General features: G+C 35.8%; 1 protein-coding gene across 1 annotated transcript in view; it reads right to left on the bottom strand.

Annotated features, from left to right (window-relative positions):
* Positions 1–3092: 3092 nt before the first annotated feature.
* LOC100367237 (titin) overlaps positions 3093–21927 on the bottom strand; it is a 405512-nt gene continuing 386677 nt past the window's right edge. The window contains exons 359-367 of the mRNA XM_085495847.1: positions 20825–21050; positions 18570–18845; positions 16910–17194; positions 16663–16744; positions 15709–15909; positions 14468–14609; positions 13220–13407; positions 3593–3742; positions 3093–3222 (exon numbers count right to left, since the gene is read on the bottom strand). Of these exons, the coding sequence (XP_085351973.1) occupies positions 3093–3222; positions 3593–3742; positions 13220–13407; positions 14468–14609; positions 15709–15909; positions 16663–16744; positions 16910–17194; positions 18570–18845; positions 20825–21050 (1680 nt within the window). The remainder of the gene's footprint in view (positions 3223–3592; positions 3743–13219; positions 13408–14467; positions 14610–15708; positions 15910–16662; positions 16745–16909; positions 17195–18569; positions 18846–20824; positions 21051–21927) is intronic.

Genomic DNA, 21927 nt, shown 5'->3' with positions numbered 1-21927 from the left:
GGTGGTGAAAGGGTTAAACCAATAACCACCTCTACTGAATTGTATTCTTACACCATTTACAGATCTCTAATTCAAGTGAATGAACAACAAACATAATTTAGAAATAAAGTAATAGGGGAAATTTCTAGACAAATCAGCAGACGATAAAATTAGATCATCTTATCTAAGATAATTTCACCAATTGTGAAATACTTTTAACTGCAATTTATTTTTGTTATTTGCACAAAAATATCAACTATAGATTGTATGGAATTTGTGAGAATGACAGAGAAAAAATAACTTACACATCCCAACTCTAAGGCGAGACTTTTATTATCCCTTGTTTCGCGAACCCGCCGAATGAACAGGAGCCGAAAATGAAATGAAATTATAATTTTATTTCAGTGTAATTTCTCGCGCCCGCCGACTTGTAAGCGCAAAAAAATGCTAAAAAAAAATTATTTTTATCTTCATTTTTTTACCGCCTGCCGAATAACAAATCCAAATTGCATTTTCGTGGGAGTATTATGATCAAAGTACCGAAGTCTCGCGAAGATGAGAAACAAGGTTATACATGGAACAACATTTTAATTCATTTCTGCTCTCCAATCAATGATCTCACTAACATTTTTTGAGAATCACACAAATCTAATGGAAAAAAAGAATTAATTTTATTTTTTTTCCACCCTCCTCAAAAAAATTGTCTTATAAAAACTCGCGAAACAAGAAATAAAAAAAGTCTGGTCTAATGAGACCCCAACAAATGAGATGAAGTAGTTGTAGTTCCAGTACGAAGGCAAATGAATTTGAATTTTATTTTTCACAAGCAAACAAAATAATTATTTTCCCTTAAGGAAGACTGAGGAATGGAAGAGGCAATCCTGGTGATTGATGACTATTTACTCAATAGTTTATAGTACTTAGTGTGGGGCAACTCACAGCATATCTTATACAATATCTCTAATCAGTAAATCAGACAAGTAGATATTTTTCAAATCCCCTGGGTGATCAACAACTCCCCCTTTGGCTCATAGTCACTTGGAGAACCCCTCCCCAACCTACTTTACCCAGTTTTGATGTAGTGCTTGTGAAGTTGACTTTCAAATAATTTTTTTAGCATCAAACCCCAAATGTTTTCACTATCTTGTAAACATGCAGACTGTTTAGGTTGACCTTGCATACATGTCATAGGTTAAAGGTAACTTGGATACTGTATCCATGGAGACTGGAGTGATGACACAGTAGAATGAGACTGGTAGGGCAAAATTCCTAACATTTTAAAGCCTACACATAAGGGCAAATGAAAGGTCTGTGATTCCAACCAGATAATAAATGGTATGGTAGTGGAAGGGAGGTCATCTTAACACTGGCAAAAAGTATACACAGAGGTAAACTTTATGGCAGTGTCAACACACACAAGTACCACAGCATCAAGATATATGTATGAAATACAATTTAATGAGGAAAATTACCACTGATTCCAGGCAGACAAAAGTACAAAAAAAAACCAATCTATTAATCTACTACTAAGTTATTTCCAATAAAGTGGGTTGTTGTTTTTTTTGTATAGAAAAGACGCTACATCACTGCATATTGTCGTCAATTACAGCCATGCGGATCTGTTTTGCTTTCAATATTGGGTAGAAAATAAATCAAATACTTGCTTCCAAAAAAATACAGGATTAGGAAGACATACAAGATCTCTCAAATGTTTGAAAAGCATTAGCATGAGTAAGAAAAGCTAAGCAACTGGGTATATTATTTCAGTGTCCGGTATAGAGATGCAGAAAAGTTAATAATCAGACGTAAATCAAGAGTTCCTACAAGCAGGACTACAAAGTTCATTCATCTAAAAAGCAGAAGAGACTGCGTCTATAGTTCCTATTAGTATATTTTACTTTCTAGCTAGGTAGAAGCCTTAAAGTAGGTTGTAGCGGTGCCATAGAAAGGTGACACTGATTCAGATTTTATGTTGCGAATGGATCTGGCTCCACTCCGAGCTCGCATGGCTTACATTGCTCTGATCCATAGCTATTTTTAATTTTGCAACAGTAAAATCCTATATCATCATTAACTGTCTTGTTAATTGTTAATGTACTAGTACCATCTTCCAAGTTTTCCATCTCGTAGCGGCCTTCTTCTTGGATCTCTATGAAGGGTCCTTTTTCCTCTTCAGCGTATAACCAGGTTACATCAGGAGCTGGGTTTCCTTCTACTTTGACTTGCAAGAGAGCGGAATCCCCTTCCACAACAGCACAATCAACAAGGCCTTGCTTGAATGATGGACAACACTCCTCTACATAAACAAATCAGAATAAAAAAAAATCAGTATGATCAAAAATAGGGGAAACAAACATAAGTCATACTTTTATTCAATATTTCTGGAAGGTTTTTGAATGAGAAAAAAGTCTAAATAGTTAAAACATCCCACAAATAGTCAACTATAAATTACCTATATCATGTGGAGGCCCCATATCTAATACTAAAATGTCCTATCTCTCCACTAACACTTAGACACTGGCGAGACACATATTTTCCAGCAAGGCTACAAAACCTATTTTAAATCTTCCTAAAAAAAAATATCTGCATTCACATCAGAGTTTTGACTATGAACTTGAGCTGTATTAAGTGGATGATCACATGACCCTAAACTGCCTTCAGCAATGTTACACATTTTAGCCATAAATATATTGCAAATTGCTTGTAGTAAGCTGCAAATGCAGCAAGCTAAATTGGGGAAACATGTTAAAAATACAGAGGGAAGATAGAAACTAAAAGAAGAAATGCGACTTACCTCCCATGATTGTTGTTGGTTGAAGAGTCACAGCCTTAGAAGAGTCTACTGTCTGTGGTAAAAACCAGGCAAAGAGTGCTGTTAGCAGACTGCAAGGGAGGAAAATAATCCCGGACCAGGCCAAAATATGATAAAAATGGGAAACATGAGAGCTACGAGAAATATCATCAGCATTAGCCAATGAGAGCGCTGGTGGGTCAAGATAAACAGCTGCAGCGATTGGCTGGGAGATCTCATAATGGACAAAGGATACGCATATATTAGCAGTAAAGAGTATGTACGTGTGTAAAGCATGTAGCGCAGACGTCAAAAGTTGAAATTACTCTACCTTCAATCTTCTTTCTACAAATTGTTTCAGTCTGTCTCTGTCCAGTAGATGTATGGTTATTTCCTCATTTCTTGAAGACAGCCAAGGATGTCTGAGACACTTTGCCCCATTTGATCTTTTACTGATAAAGCAATTGATTAACACATAACAACAACATAAACTTTACATTTTAAATTCACACTCAATAAACATCCATCAGTAGTGCAACCATCCTTCTTTTATTTGAAACTCACATAAACATCAACACAAAAACAAAGCAAACCACAGGGACAATTTATAAACTTTCAAAACTGTACAGTCACTGTACAACACATGTTTCGTAGGTTGACCGCCTTTAATGGGCATGATAGTTAACCCTGCAAAGATCAGATGTTGGTATATAAAAAGGGGCCCTGTGAAAGGAAAGGCAGTTTGGCACATACCAGCTAAGTAGAGTGTATACACGTATAACCCATACCATATATAGTAGTCAATAGGGGGACTTGACTGACCTAGGATCTGCACACAGAAGATGGCTGATAAAATCTTTACAGGATGTGGACAACTCTTCAAAAGCTTCATCAAAGTTCCATCTTGCAGCAAGTACATTTTCAAAAGTTTCCCTCACAGTTTTGCCCTGGAATGGCGAAATTCCGGATAAACTGAAAATAATGAAAGTAAACATAAAGAACAACATGTACTATTTATGCAACACGTATTGCGCAAATTCCAAATAAAATATTAGATCCTATTCTATATTTTAGAATTTATGATTTTTTGGTAGCTATCTCAATTCTCCAATTGTAGTATAAACACAGCAAACATTTTATATTTGGTTGCTGCTTTTTCCGATTAGGGTCTAGACTTACAGACTTTAGATTAAGGTTTCAGAGCATTGCACTCAAGATATCAGATGGTATATTCCACATATAAGAGTTCTATAGACCTTCCAACAGTTTAGTGTTCTGCTCTAATTAAATCAGTTCCAGAGAATTTCAGAAACAAAATATTTTTATTATGAAAACATTTCTTAATGTCTGTGGTGCAAGAAAATTATTTATTATGATACACTGCAACAGAACGACCCTTACACATTTGAAAACACATTCCATTCTATAAGTTAGCAAACTTATTCTAAAAGATTTCTAACCATAAGTCATATTTTTTTCTTGACATGTTAATTTTAATCAAATTGAGTCACACACTTTTTGGTTCAATTTTCTGAAAAAAATCAACAACTTTCATTTCATCATGGAAGTCTGAATGAAATCAGTAAATCACAAAATCATCAAATCGCAAATATCAAGTTTATTTTTAAATAAGGTAACAAAAATGACAGAATAAGATATTTTTCTAAAAAAGTCACATTCAACCCAAAAAGTTATTAAAGCATAAACTAGGATTATTTTTTGTTGAAAGCCATAATTATTATTGGTACTACTTATTTATCAATTCCGTAAAAATAGATGGAAAATAATGAATTCTACAGTACAAGTGTAAAATTCTAAATATGTTAAGGTCAAACAACAGTGACTTAGGACCATACCATTCACTTCAGAAGGGGAAAGATGATGTAGAAATAACAACGTTTGTATCTCACATTTCTGATGGACTTTTGTTATTTGCTCATAACTTTTATTTTTGAGATTAAAAATCCACAACAAATTTAATAAATAATGAAATAAACATAAACATAACCCCCTCTGTTTACCAAATGGTTTAACCATAGTGAAATCTAAGCATGGGATGGTTTCTAAACTTGGATCCAAGTATCTATGTAGATAAACAGTGAAGATAGCCAGGATCAAGATGGCCTGTTAACATAATACAGACCACCTGATTGACACACACATCCAGGATTAAAGTTAGAAATTGAAAAAAAAAAAAATAATGAATTTGTAGGTTCACAAAAATCAAAATCATTATATAGGCATGTTATGCAGTTTATTAGTGAATTTAATTTTATTGGATTATTTTCATTGTTTCTTGGGTACATTCACAATGAAATATTCATGATAAATTGTACACAACCAGAGCTTTCAAATCTTTCTGAGGCGCGAGTCAGTCAAGTTTGATTTACATGTCAACTACCAAAGTAAAAAGTGAACAGAAAATCTTGCATGAAATTACATAAATGACAATTTTTTGTCATATTTTAATGATTCAATATATGAGATAAAGATTTATGGTTTATATATATTTGAGCTTCTTACAGTGAGCCACATCGATTATATATTAATAAAGCAAAATATCTATTTAATTTGGAAAAAAAATACTTAAAAAAATTAATTTAATTCAATTTTATGATTGGGAAGTCAACTGATGTGTACAGGTTGATTGTGCTCCTGAAAAATGGAAAATAAAATCTAAACTTGAAGTTAATGCTTTTTACATGACTTGTCTTATTTGGGTGAGTGATTAGTGCCAAGACTATGGTGATAAAATAATGTTTTTTTCACAACATATACGGTAAGTAGAAAATTTATGTTCAGAATTCACTGCAGAAAATGTAAGTGAGGTAGGTCTAAAATTGTCAAGCAGAAATGCAACTCATTGATTTTAAGACATGACATTTATTACATCATATAGTTCAAGTTGCAATATGTGGTAAATATGCAGATGAAATGCAAGATATCAAATAGCTAGTCTCCAGTGTGGATATATGGAACCCCTGTGATGAAACACTGCCATATGTGAGGCTATGTTGAGGGTCAAAAAGAACAGATGCTCACACCTGGTAAATAAACTAATTTACATTAATATAAACATTTGATAAACATGACAGACACACCCTTTTTAATGATTTACTGAGATGTTTTGTTTCACTGAAAACTACAAATTAGTGCACATGTAATTTATTTATGTAAACTGATTTGGCATAAGCTTCATGAAAACCACAGGAATAATGGTATTTTCACTAATTTGACATAAACTACATACAAACTATAGAAATAATGTTATATTTGCTATTAAAATGAAATTACAACTGTTTAATAGCACCAGAATTAAATTAATTTAAATTAAAACTGGTCATAACACTCCCATTTCACTACATATATACTGGCTTGCAGCATTTCATATTATTCAATGATGCAAAAAAGACCCATTTTTTTTTTTAAAAAAACCCACAAAACAAACAAAGCTGGTCAACTATTTGGGATATCGACCAAATTTAACATGAAAGAGACATCATTATTTATTTTATTACAGAAAGCACATAGCATGAAAAAATAACTCACTAATAAGGTCAATGCAGATCTAGAGTGGGGTCCGGAGGTTTTTGACCTGAACTGATTACGTCTGATTATAACTAAGACATATTGCAGTGAATCAAATGTATGTTTATTTATCATATTTTTTTTATACATTTAATAAAAGTCCAAATTGGTAGGTTGCTGAAATTTGTTTCCCCACAGAGAAAAACAGCTAGGGCATGGGGGCAATGAACTATAATGTGGTCAGTATACTGAGTTTATACAGCTTTCTAACCCCTCTCTAAATGATGAGACAAATCACTGACATTTTTATCCAAGTATTCCAAGAATGCATCAGTTCATTCCTATACCACTAAGGGCTTGGACAATAACAAGTAAGGCACTGTATGGGGAGTTGGTTTCAGGGTTGGGTGAGGGTGGGTATAATGTAGCAGATTAAATACTATAATTCTTAATACATGTATAAAAAGAAACCGGTGATTAGATGACAACAAAATTAAATAGCTGAACTCTTACAATAATATTTATTGAAACGTAACATCTCTGGGGCCGAGATAAAAATAGTCATACAAATACAAATACAAAAAAAAACAGATTATAAGATAAATGTTTCAATAAAAATCGACAACGTCCAAGTGTAGAAAAAATGAAAAATTATGTTTTTTAGAATAAAAACAAAATAAAAAGCAGATCACTTTTTTTTAATGATATATAGTTTTTTATGTTAGAAATAAAATGATCACTCTTATTACTGGCAAATGTATTTCCTATATGCTGGATAATTCATAGCAAAGTGTTTTTCATAACATGCATACATAACATATGTTATATAAAGTGCCTACCAACAAAAATGTTCTTTATACATATGTATATCACAGTTTTGTTACTACATGTTACTATATATCGGATTTTTGTTTTGTTATTATATATAACATTTTTGTTACTATATATTGCATTTTTGTTACTATATATCACATTTTGGTTACTATATATCGCATTTTTGTTACTATATATCGCATTTTTGTTACTATATATTACATTTTTGTTACCATATATCGCATTTTTGTTACCATATATCGCATTTTTGTTACTATATATCACAATTTTGTAACTATATATCGCATTTTTGTTACTACATATCACATTTTAGTTACTATATATCGTATTTTGGTTACTATATATCACATTTTTGTTACTATATATCGCATTTTTGTTACTATATATCACATTTTGGTTACTATATATCGCATTTTTGTTACTATATACTACATTTCTGTTACGATATATCGCATTTTTGTTACTATATATCGCATTTTTGTTACTATATATCACAATTTTGTAACTATATGTCGCATTTTTGTTACTACATATCACATTTTAGTTACTATATATCGTATTTTGGTTACTATATATCACATTGTTGTTACTATATATCACATTTTTGTTAATATGTATCGCATTTTTGTTATTATGTATTGCTTTTTTGTTACTATATATCGTATTTTGGTTACTATATATCACATTGTTGTTACTATATATCGCATTTTTGTTACTATATATCACATTTTTGTTACTATATATCACATTTTTGTTACTATATATCACATTTTTGTTACTATATATCGCATTTTTGTTACTATATATCACATTTTTGTTACTATATATCACATTTTTGTTACTATATATCACATTTTTGTTACTATATATCGCATTTTTGTTATTATGTATTGCTTTTTTGTTACGATATATCGCATTTGCTCCTTTAGCAACACATATACCTGTAAGTGACTAGTGTGTTTGTAATCAAAATAAGTCATGCAATTTTTAATACAAATTTTCATATTTATTAATTTTCATTTGACTCAAAATGGAATAAACCATTCAACAGGGCAACAACAAATTTACTGAAACAACTTTGATATGGAATATACCATTCTTGACAGGGATGTTAACTATTTGCCAGGTGCTTGTTTCACAATTTATGACTTGGAGAAGATGCATGCACACTTTATGAGGCATACATTGATAGGATTCCATGTGACTGCAGTAATGGTCAATATTATAGGCACATCCGATGTCAGTACTGGTCTATAATAGAGACACTAAATGTCAGTCCAGGGCAGTACTGGTCTGTACTGGAGACACTAAATCTCAGTCCAGGGCAGTACTGGTCTATAATAGAGACACTAAATGTCAGTCCAGGGCAGTACTGGTCTGTAATAGAGACACTAAATGTCAGTCCAGGGCAGTACTGGCCTGTAATGGTGACACTACATGTCAGTCCAGGGCAGTACTGGTCTGTAATGGAGACACTAAATGTCAGTCCAGGGCAGTACTGGTCTATAATAGAGACACTAAATGTCAGTCCAGGGCAGTACTGGTCTGTAATGAAGACACTAAATGTCAGTCCAGGGCAGTACTGGCCTGTAATGGAGACACTACATGTCAGTCCAGGGCAGTACTGGTCTGTAATGAAGACACTAAATGTCAGTCCAGGGCAGTACTGGTCTGTAATGGAGACACTAAATATCAGTCCAGCGCAGTACTGGTCTATAATGGAGACTCTAAATGTCAGTCCAGGGCAGTACTGGTCTGTAATGGAGACACTAAATGTCAGTCCAGGGCAGTACTGTCTTGTAATGGAGACACTCCGTGTCAGTCCAGGCAGTACTGGTCTGTAATGAAGACACTAAATGTCAGTCCAGGGCAGTACTAGTCTATAATGGAGACACTAAATGTCAGTCCAGGGCAGTACTGGCCTGTAATGGAGACACTACATGTCAGTCCAGGGCAGTACTGGTCTGTAATGGAGACACTAAATGTCAATCCAGAGCAGTACTGGTCTGTAATGAAGACACTAAATGTCAGTCCAGGGCAGTACTGGTCTATAATGGAGACACTAAATGTCAGTCCAGGGCAGTACTGGTCTATAATGGAGACACTCTATGTCAGTCCAGGGCAGTACTGGTCTGTAATGAAAGACACTAAATGTCAGTCCAGGGCAGTACTGGTCTATAATGGAGACACTCTATGTCAGTCCAGGGCAGTACTGGTCTATAATGGAGACACTAAATGTCAGTCCAGGGCAGTACTGCTCTGTAATGGAGACACTAAATGTCAGTCCAGGGCAGTACTGGTCTATAATGGAGACACTAAATGTCAGTCCAGGGCAGTACTGGTCTATAATGGAGACACTAAATGTCAGTCCAGGGCAGTACTGGTCTATAATGGAGACACTCTATGTCAGTCCAGGGCAGTACTGGTCTGTAATGAAAGACACTAAATGTCAGTCCAGTGCAGTACTGGGGTATAATGGAGACACTAAATGTCAGTCCAGGACAGTACTGGTCTATAATGGAGACACTACATGTCAGTCCAGGGCAGTACTGGTCTGTAATGGAGACACTAAATGTCAGTCCAGGGCAGTACTGGTCTGTAATGGAGACACTAAATGTCAGTCCAGGGCAGTACTGGTCTGTAATGGAGACACTAAATGTCAGTCCAGGGCAGTACTAGTCTATAATGGAGACACTAAATGTCAGTCCAGGGAAGTACTGGTCTGTAATGGAGACACTAAATGTCAGTCCAGGTCAGTACTGGCCTGTAATGGAGACACTCTGTGTCAGTCCAGGGCAGTACTAGTCTATAATGGAGACACTAAATGTCAGTCCAGGGCAGTACTAGTCTATAATGGAGACACTAAATGTCAGTCCAGGGAAGTACTGGTCTGTAATGGAGACACTAAATGTCAGTCCAGGTCAGTACTGGCCTGTAATGGAGACACTCTGTGTCAGTCCAGGGCAGTACTAGTCTATAATGGAGACACTAAATGTCAGTCCAGGGCAGTACTGGTCTGTAATGGAGACACTAAATGTCAGTCCAGGTCAGTACTGGCCTGTAATGGAGACACTCTGTGTCAGTCCAGGGCAGTACTGGTCTGTAATGGAGACACTAAATGTCAGTCCAGGTCAGTACTGGCCTGTAATGGAGACACTCTGTGTCAGTCCAGGGCAGTACTGGTCTGTAATGGAGACACTAAATGTCAGTCCAGGGCAGTACTGGTCTATAATGGAGACACTAAATGTCAGTCCAGGGCAGTACTGGTCTGTAATGGAGACACTAAATGTCAGTCCAGGGCAGTACTGGCTTGTAATGGAGACACTCCGTGTCAGTCCAGGGCAGTACTGGTCTGTAATGAAGACACTAAATGTCAGTCCAGGGCAGTACTGGTCTATAATGGAGACACTAAATGTCAGTCCAGGGCAGTACTGGTCTATAATGGAGACACTAAATGTCAGTCCAGGGCAGTACTGGTCTGTAATGGAGACACTAAATGTCAGTCCAGGGCAGTACTGGTCTGTAATGGAGACACTAAATGTCAGTCCAGGGCAGTACTGGTCTGTAATGGAGACACTAAATGTCAGTCCTGGGCAGTACTGGTCTATAATGGAGACACTAAATGTCAGTCCAGGGCAGTACTGGTCTATAATGGAGACACTCTATGTCAGTCCAGGGCAGTACTGGTCTGTAATGAAAGACACTAAATGTCAGTCCAGGGCAGTACTGGTCTATAATGGAGACACTCTATGTCAGTCCAGGGCAGTACTGGTCTATAATGGAGACACTAAATGTCAGTCCAGGGCAGTACTGGTCTATAATGGAGACACTAAATGTCAGTCCAGGGCAGTACTGGTCTATAATGGAGACACTAAATGTCAGTCCAGGGCAGTACTGGTCTGTAATGGAGACACTAAATGTCAGTCCAGGGCAGTACTGGTCTGTAATGAAGACACTAAATGTCAGTCCAGGGCAGTACTGGTCTGTAATGGAGACACTAAATGTCAGTCCTGGGCAGTACTGGTCTATAATGGAGACACTAAATGTCAGTCCAGGGCAGTACTGGTCTATAATGGAGACACTCTATGTCAGTCCAGGGCAGTACTGGTCTGTAATGAAAGACACTAAATGTCAGTCCAGGGCAGTACTGGTCTATAATGGAGACACTCTATGTCAGTCCAGGGCAGTACTGGTCTATAATGGAGACACTAAATGTCAGTCCAGGGCAGTACTGGTCTGTAATGAAAGACACTAAACGTCAGTCCAGGGCAGTACTGGTCTATAATGGAGACACTAAATGTCAGTCCAGGGCAGTACTAGTCTATAATGGAGACACTAAATGTCAGTCCAGGGCAGTACTGGTCTGTAATGGAGACACTAAATGTCAGTCCAGGGCAGTACTGGCCTGTATTAATGGAAACGCTCCATGTCAGTCCAGGACAGTACTGGTCTATAATGGGGTCACTCCATGTCAGTCCAGGGCAGTACTGGTCTGTAATGGAGACACTCCATGTCAGTCCAGGGCAGTACTGGTCTATAATGGAGACACTAAATGTCAGTCCAGGGCAGTACTGGTCTATAATGGAGACACTAAATGTCAGTTCAGGGCAGTACTGGTCTGTAATGGAGACACTAAATGTCAGTCCAGGGCAGTACTGGTCTGTAATGGAGACACTAAATGTCAGTCCAGGGCAGTACTGGCCTGTAATGGAGACACTCCGTGTCAGTCCAGGCAGTACTGGTCTGTAATGAAGACACTAAATGTCAGTCCAGGGCAGTACTGGTCTATAATGGAGACACTCTATGTCAGTCCAGGGCAGTACTGGTCTATAATGGAGACACTAAATGTCAGTCCAGGGCAGTACTGGTCTATAATGGAGACACTCTATGTCAGTCCAGGGCAGTACTGGTCTGTAATGAAAGACACTAAATGTCAGTCCAGGGAAGTACTGGTCTATAATGGAGACACTAAATGTCAGTCCAGGGCAGTACTAGTCTATAATGGAGACACTCTATGTCAGTCCAGGGCAGTACTGGTCTGTAATGAAGACACTAAATGTCAGTCCAGGGCAGTACTGGTCTATAATGGAGACACTAAATGTCAGTCCAGGGCAGTACTGGTCTATAATGGAGACACTAAATGTCAGTCCAGGGCAGTACTGGTCTGTCATGGAGACACTCCATGTCAGTCCAGGGCAGTACTGGTCTATAATGGAGACACTAAATGTCAGTCCAGGGCAGTACTGGTCTATAATGGAGACACTAAATGTCAGTCCAGGGCAGTACTGGTCTATAATAGTAACACTAAATGTCAGTCCAGGGCAGTACTGGTTTATAATGGAGACACTAAATGTCAGTCCAGGGCAGTACTGGTCTGTAATGGAGACACTAAATGTCAGTCCAGGGCAGTACTGGTCTGTAATGGAGACACTAAATGTCAGTCCAGGGCAGTACTGGTCTATAATGGAGACACTAAATGTCAGTCCAGGGCAGTACTAGTCTGTAATGGAGACACTAAATGTCAGTCCAGGGCAGTACTGGTCTGTAATGGAGACACTAAATGTCAGTCCAGGGCAGTACTGGTCTGTAATGGAGACACTAAATGTCAGTCCAGGGCAGTACTGGTCTATAATGGAGACACTAAATGTCAGTCCAGGGCAGTACTAGTCTGTAATGGAGACACTAAATGTCAGTCCAGGGCAGTACTGGTCTGTAATGGAGACACTAAATGTAAGTCCAGGGCAGTACTGGTCTATAATGGAGACACTAAATGTCAGTCCAGGGCAGTACTGGTCTGTAATGGAGACACTAAATGTCAGTCCAGGGCAGTACTGGTCTGTAATGGAGACACTAAATGTAAGTCCAGGGCAGTACTGGTCTGTAATGAAGACACTAAATGCCAGTACTGTTTGTTTTTTTTACATTGTCATTAAAAAGGTGCGATAACCAGAAACATAAATACATGTTTTCTGAGCCTAATAGACTATTTGGTCTGTGGTATATACATAACAGCACAAACATCAGTGCATGTGCTTGAATTTGCAAATGATTCCAACAACCCAAATGAATAAACTTGTATTTACTTACAGTGCATATGCGATGACTCCAATGCTCCAGAAATCAGCTTTAGGTGTAATGTTATTGCACGATGCCACCTCCGGTGAGATAAACTGTGGTGATACTTTGAGTTCAGTGAAACTATCTCCAATATATCTGGAATTCCCAAAATCTATCAACTTCACAATCAGGGGCTCTGAACATATTAAATTTTCAGGCTAGAAGAAACAGAATAAAACTTCATTAATATTTGCTTGTGGGATGAATTTTTTTATCATAGCATTTGTTACGACTATGTTAACTTGTTACTACTCACTATGGTGAGATTCTACAGTGGTGAACCAATGTATTAAAGTTTAATGTATTTGATGAGAGTAAAAATCAACCAGACTGGAATCTACACTTGGGCTGTACTGATTGCCCATTGACTACCAGGCATAGTGCTATACGTTGCATATAAACTTAAAACCTTATAATTTTCCATGCCAAAATTATGGTGAAACATTTTGCCCATTTTAATGAATTTATCTAATTTTTTATAGGAATACATACATAGACATAACATTATAATCGTTAAATCTTTAATGTATGATATAAATTAAAAGCAGATATATCCTATATATATCAACAACAAGAAAAGAAATTTAAGTCAAGAAAAAATGAAAGAAAGCAATACATCTGACTAGACGACTGTAAATTGCATTATAGGAAGCAGTTTCATTCATTGCCTTGTGCACAGCAGTAAAAAAAGTTAGTTCACATAAGGAATATTGTAGTTCAATTTGTATAATTTTTGATTGAAATGACCATTCTCATGTGTGTATTTTCCAAAAACCTCCATCTGAAAACACAATAGCACAGTCTATAGAGGCTCTACTTGTGCTAGGTTGATGTTGTTGTTTCAAACCTTACATGTGGCCAACTTTTCAACATTTGAGAAAGGACTGTCGTCCTGCATTTTGACTACAATCATAGACTAGGTGCAAGGTCTGATTTACAATAATGGTTATGTACAGTTAATTGTATCAATTACATTACACATACAAATACTGTGGAATACTTTATTTTCACTGGAATTTATTTTCGCTGAAAAGGCTTTTTGGGCGTTTTGCTTGGAATTTATTTTCACTGATTTTTGATGAGATTAATGTAAAATATAGGAAAAAATGTATATTCGCTGGATTTTATTTTCATGGAATCATCCCTTCAGCGAAAATAGCGAAAATAAATTCCAAGCGAAAATAAAGTATTCTACAGTACAACAGTAGCAATAATTACCTGTATATCTAAGTGTACTATCTTCTGGTAATGCATATAATCTACAGCTCTGCATATTTGCTTGATATAAAAAGCACACTGTTTTTCACACAAGTCCATATCTTCACTGATGACTTGCTCAAACAATAAACCATATGGAACACTATGGAAAAGATCAAAGAAATTATCACTATCTCAAATACGTGTTAACCGTTTCACCACCAGACTTTCTTGCCCAAATTTTTATCCACCTTCTAGTCCAAAACGGGGACTTATGGATTGACCTCTGTGCACCTGTATCTTAGACATGCCGAGACTGATTACATTCAAACTTCACACAAACATCATACATATATTATACATAAACACATCAATTTGTTTCACGATCTGATTCAAGACGGCCGAATGGCGGCCATTTTTGTTCAGAAAAATTATCAATATCAAGAATTTATGATTAGATTTTGTTCAAAGATGGTACATACAATGGACATTATGGGACCTTATGCATGTCATTCTGTTTTTCAGATCGGCTTGAAAATGACAGACAGACTTATATTCTTCAATACTTCTGAAAATGAACCCTAATTTTGGAGCCAACAAACACAATTTTAGTCAATATTTAGTTTTTACTCAAAATTTGGCTATTTGTGTTTCAATCTTCTGAAAAAAAGTTTAGGCTATAAACAGGACTACTTTGTGAATTTGTGATGAAAGGAGGGAATTGGTGTATTCACTGTTTATGCAATGCATCATGAGAAATGGATGATAGAGAAGACTTTTCCATCAAACAAAAACCTTTAAAAATGTAATTTGTGCTAACTTTATTAGCTAAAAGAGAATAGATGGGCTGACATGTATGATGGTCGATTGTTATCATTTGCTTTATCACAATGCCTTAGCAGCAAAAAAAGGTACGTTTTGAATTGTATGACCACCAAATTTGTTAAACCGTGAAGTTTGCAAATCATGTGCAGGGTTCTCCTCGGAGCCTAAGGCAGCCCTACTTCTCAACTGTATAATTGTAGGTAAACAAAAGAACAATAAATACAACATACGCGAATAACTTTGTGTTGTTAATGTAAATTAGTTGATAGGGAGGCTATTTTTCTGGGGAGATCATAATCACGTCCTGATTCAATAGTATTCAGATGAGAAAACCAATATCTGAAGGATCCAGTTTTAATACTAGGAAAGTTGTTATTAATATGTAGCCAAAGACTATAATAAACAGTTTGACACTTGAAAGTGTGCACAATACTTACTATTCCATGACGATGACCATTTCATGCATTGATTCAAAACTCTCGTAATGATGAACCAGAGAAGGATGTAATAAGTTTTTCATAATTTGTAATTCACGACAAGCATCTTCCTTCTTGACATCGTCATAACTGATGAACTTAGCAACAAATTCTGATTGGCTGATACTGTCGGTACACAGGTGCACCTTGCAAAATTGACCCCTGGAACAAAATACAGCATAACTATTACAACACTGTTGAGAATCTAGATAAAATAAAAATAAAATCGATTTTCTTTTCATGGCAAAAGTGAGTATAAAAATCTTGAAACAATGCAATAATCTAAATCTAATCTAAATATTATGAGTGGAAAATACTGGCTAAAATTTGGGAACAATCATGACCAAAAGAACAATATAGTAATCATAATTATATAAAAAAATATTTCATGTTTATGTTTAAAGGGCGACAGTCGTCGCGCTGCGCATGTGCAATATTTGTGTTGATAAATATTGATTTTCCCACAATCCAATGCGCTCATCTAATGGAAATCACAAGTATGAGGTTTGACCTGGTCGCAACTTGCACTGATTACCACCAGTGAGTCCTTTGATATCTTCCAATCACCTAAAAAATACCTAATTAGAGCTTGGTAACGTCTTAGTTTGTATTCGTTGATCATATATCTCGTGCATGCGCGGCACGATGACTACCGCCCTTTAAATGTCTTCCTTATTTGAAAAATGTGCATCATATTTAGGTAACATTCAAACACTTTACTGTGTTTTCATGGAATGCAGTAACAGTGTAGCAGGTGACTGAATCACATCACTGAAAGCAATTTGATTGGCATTTCTGTCTACATCTTACCACATTATGACTACTTGTAGGAAAGCATGACTTTGCATGCTAACTAACAAGGTTACCATGAGAATACCGCAAAATAAAAAACTTCTGATTTGTATTTGTACTCACCTGGCAAGCTGATGTTTGATATCATAGAAGTCATTCACATCCAGAACATGTTCTTCCTCAGCAGGGAATTGAAATACAGGTTCTAAAATAACACAAATAAATACTTTATTGTTCATTCTCACATTTACCAGTCAAGTCTTTGCATGATAAATATACCATAATGCTCCATTAATAGTGTATGTGCTTACGTAAATAACAACAGTGTGTAAAAATACACAATAGATGAATAAATCAAACATGTATTTACCTTGTAGTTCACTTAACTTAGCTGACGTGGATGCCTCAGCAATCAGATTTGCCGCTTTACACGTATATTCACCATAGTCATACACTTGTACATCAGTAATGGTAAGTGTAGCCACACCCTCAGAGTCAAACTCTGCGACATACTTATCACCTTCAATAATCACATTGCCATCTTTATACCATGTAATATCAGGTTCAGGTGATGCTATAAGGACACACTTTAATTGAACTGTGACACCTTCAGTACCAGTTAAATTTGACAGAGGTTTGATGAATGTCGGTGGAGCTGATGAAGAGAATAGGAGGTTTTTTAAGAAATCTTTCACCAATCATTACCTGTATCATATGTGTACATAGAATCTTAACTCAAACTAAATTTCTGTTCTTCATTGAGACTTCCTAATGTTAAAGAAGTGATTACTTCCATATAAACTCATTAACCCTTTGATCGCTAGTTATTTTTACTACCCGATACCAAAAATTCAGTGTAAATTTTTACACATTTTACAAAGTCTTCCTCAAATTTCAAGATAATTTTGAATCATACAGATAGTAACTGATATTGGTTTTTAGTTTTTGATATCAATGTTTGTCAAAGAGTGTACTGAAATATTTCGTGGTTATGCCAAAAGTTGACAATGGCACTCTAAGGGTTAATCTAAATTGCAGATGACTTCCCCCAAACACTATTTCCTTATTACATTCTGAGAATTAAATGACACAATAGATATTTTAGTAAGTAACATATGAGATATGTATATATTTTTTTTTCGTTAAACTGTATTGACAGAGGGTATCCTGATACTGTAAAATACTTTATTTTAGCTGGAATTAATTTTCGCTGGAAAGACATATTTGGTGCTTAGTATAGAATTTATTTTCATTGACTTTTGACAAGTTGAATGTAAAATATAGGAAAAAAGGTATATTCGCTGGATTTTATTTTCACTGAATCATTCCTTCAGCGAAAATAGCAAAAATTAATTCCAAGCGAAAATAAAGTATCCTACAGTAGTATCTACCACAGCATTCCCATATTAGAGAAAGTTCCTTGCATTCTACTCTTAGCAACAATAATTTTTTGTGTTTTGAGAACTGGACAGTAAACAGGAACGACTGATTTAGGTTGATCAATTGAATCCCATTTTTCCAACCACGGATGCCACAAGCCTGGCAAGTGAGCTGTACTGTATGTACTATATCCGGTATTTTTTTTACTTCTTTTAAAGACATTTTGACTTGCTGATCATTGACCACACATCAGTTGATGAATCATCTTAGGTACTGTAAACAGCTTTAATTTCATAATATAATAGTCAGTTAAATTGTAATATTTTGTTGCAGTGAAAATTGTCAGTGACCTAAAATCGTGAAGATTCCAAGCATCAAAAGTAATCTTTTCATAACCAGTTCCCTCTTTTCATCACAAATTCAAATTTATAGTCTCCACTTTCCTTCATAAAATTGGGACGATAATTTCCACATTTTTTGAGTAAAACCTGAAAATTTGTCTGTTGGCTTCAAAATTTCGGTTCATTTCCAGAAATATTCGAGAATATTAGAAAAAAGTGCAGAAAAATTTGGGTGAGAAAGTCTGGTGGTGAAAAGGTAAAGCAGTTGACATATCAAACAAAGGCAGAAATGTGGGATAAACTTATTACCTTGTACATGTAAATTAGCAGCCCCTGTAGCACAACCAGCCGAGTTTTCAACTACGCATTTATATTTCCCAGCATCCTCTACTTTGACGTCATACACCGTGAGTATGCTGCTTCCGTCAATACTTGATATTTCCATTCTATTCTCTAGTAGAACACTTTCTTGAATAAACCACTCAATTTCAGGCTTGGGGAAACCCTTGTACTTGCATGAGAATTTAGCTTCTTGGCCTGCCATCACTGTACATGACTTGGGTTTCTCAGTCAATTTCGGTTGTTCTGCAAAGAATTATAAATTAAATTAGAAAAAGATGAAATGAAGAAAAATCAATTTTTTTAGAAAAAATGACTCAGGATCTCAAAACCAACAATGAGAAAAAAACAGTTAATTGGTAGTGGGGTCCTATATGTGTCCTATGACGACACAACGCTTACAAAATACAATTGTTGAAATTTGGACACCTGCTTTTTAACAATCGTAATAGCAATGCACATCACTTCCACCATGTTATGTTCAAGGTGGGTCCCACATGCTTGTAAAATACATCATTTTTTTCACACACTTTGAAAATGTTCCACAATGACGACTGTAGCATACAATTCAAGCAGAAAATTTGGAGCCACTTTTATTAAAAATGCCAAAAAATATTTGAGCCACCATTCTACTGGGTTTACAAGGCAAGTGTAAGGTATGCAGACATTACCGGTATGTGCTTGATGTATACTTATAGTTCATCATCCACAGTTTGTAGTACAGTTTATTTCCCCATTTTCTTGTAGAATTTTCTCTCTTTGAAACACCACAATTTTTTTTGGATTTCTATAACATTTTTTTTATTATGGAAAGTGACAAAAGTTGATTTTAAAAACAACTTTGAAAAAACTATGTTGCTGACATAATTCTCTGTACTGAGTATCACTGTGGATTTTAAACCGATCAGTTTGCAGTGAAATCCTGTCCAGGATCTGGGGTGGGGTTTTCCTGGTATCACATTAATACAAAAGTTTCAAATATAGGCATGTGGTCTTTTGTAAAAAATAACGTGTGGCATTGTATAGGGACACACATAGTGGTATGAAATCATAAACATCGCTCAAATTTCAGATAGAAACACATGCACTTAAAAAAGTTAGCATATAACTTAGAAAAAAATACCATAACGTTTCTGATCCATTTGTTCTCAAAAATGGTAGCACTTTAAAAAAAAAATAACTTTTTCTTAATTTGTCATTTAAATTGTGCCTTTATTTCAAATTTTCATGAAAATAGCATTTTTTGTTCTTTTTTTTCAAAAACCTGAAAAAAATGATGACGCGCACAGTGACCAGGAATATAACGAATGAAAAACACAACGTATTCTTTGAAAATAGATTACATATTACCAAGTTAAAGAGTACATCTACATTTGTATTGAAATGAATGTAACACAATGTGAACTGTAGTTATCAAATGCCCTGAGGTATAGTTACAAATAGTAACAAATTGAATGCCCGCTGGGTGTTATAATTACAAGTCAAGTTTTTTGTTGCCATATTTTATTATCCTTAACACTGAGGAATCTAATAAGTTGTTGATAGACAGTCAAAAAATATGAACAGTACAACAACACACTCACACATACTGACCAATCAGATAATCACAATTTTGGGACAGACCGTGAATTAGTTTTATGGCTTTCACCTCACTATGTTATTCTCTATTTGTGACTAAAAATGGCCAATTGTCAGAAAAATGGTATTGCATCTAGGGCAACATCTATTGATGCCTTGGCCTCCAATTTCCACCCTCAGTGGTGGTGGCGCACAGGATTGGCCCTCCAAAATTAAGCTAGATCTCACCTCCCTCGTACAAAATTTTGTGCCGCCGCTTCTGACACTACTTGCAATTTGTTAACGCACACTTTTTTTTCATAAATGTATGCCCTCATAGAATGTCATTGAATACATCATTCACACATACATTTTTAGTTTTTCACACTGTGTATATAAAATCCATACATTAGCAGGGGTTTTTCTCGAGCATTCTTTGTCTTCCTTGGGGCCAAAATTACTATCAGACAGGTCACAGAATTTTATGATTGCCAGAGGATCTGCTCCCTAGGGTAAGGGGGCCATGGCATAAGGGCGCTGTGCCCCTGTTCCTTTGTTTAAAAAAATCCCTGCATTAGAAATCCCAGAAAGAAAACCATAAAAAGAGTATGTATCAAATGTTCAGTGTTTATATACCATCTTGACCTGGCATGATTATGTTTACTTACCTATTACTGGTTTAGGTTCAGGTTTGATGACACACAGATATCTGTCAGACACATAGCCTTGCTGTCCATTGGGAAGATTGTCGGTGGGTCTTGTCATTATTTTATACATATTACTACCACCTCTAGCAATGACTTTAACAACTTCACCTTTAGACAAGACTACTTCATCACCACCCTCAGCAATCACCTCTGATGTTACTTCATACGCGTCACCAACTGTGATAGTCTGTAAATTGAAACAGAAAATTATCAATGTTTAAGTAGATTTCAGCGGAATTGAAGGTTAATATTTGTGTTCGCGCTGCATTGTTTCACTGTGGATTTTCAGTGTTTACTGTCAAACCCAAGGAAGTTTACTGGCTAAACAGTTTTGCAAAATTCTGAAAATATTTATAAATATGGCAGTGCATTTTGTAGTTGCATATGCCTATTGACATACTTATAAATACGCTATTGGAGTCATAATTGTTGTGCCTATCTGTTTCTTGTTTAATGTTTTAAAAGCAGTTTGAGCCAAATTCAAATTTTTCATTATTGAGTATGTAACAGCAGATACATGTAAAACATTATGGGAGATAACCTCTTATTGTATAAAACTGTTATGATTCTGGAAACTCAATGAATTATATGTCAATTTAAAAACGTTATTATGGGGATACCTCAAAGTATGCATGAAGACACTACAGCGGGAGTATTGACCAACACGCAGCGAAGGTCGATGCGACGGTGTACTGTCTGAGTGCACACTTTGAGGTATCCTCGTAATAACCTTATTATTATAAATCTTTTCCTTCCTAGGATACATCATGGGATTGCCGAAATCCAAAAAGTTTAGAACAGAATCAGCGAACTTCTTTGTATGGAGTCTGGTCAAACCCTGGTGGCAGCCATGTGTATTTCTATTATTACGTACGTTTGTTTCAATTATTACGTGCATAATCATTCAATATTTGGAATTCGCATTTCCTAATATGGTAGGATAAAAATACCCTGTAAAATACCACAAAATTCTGCATGCTGTAACTTATGGCGTTATGGCGACAGATGTATAATAATAGCATTCATTTATGTCACCAAATATGTTTTCCCTATGCTTTCCTAAT

Source organism: Saccoglossus kowalevskii, chromosome 22, assembly GCF_978046115.1.
Source record: "Saccoglossus kowalevskii chromosome 22, keSacKowa6.1, whole genome shotgun sequence".
NCBI lineage: Eukaryota > Metazoa > Hemichordata > Enteropneusta > Harrimaniidae > Saccoglossus > Saccoglossus kowalevskii.
Note: the sequence above shows the minus strand (reverse complement) of the source record. Positions and strands in the feature narration are given on the sequence as shown.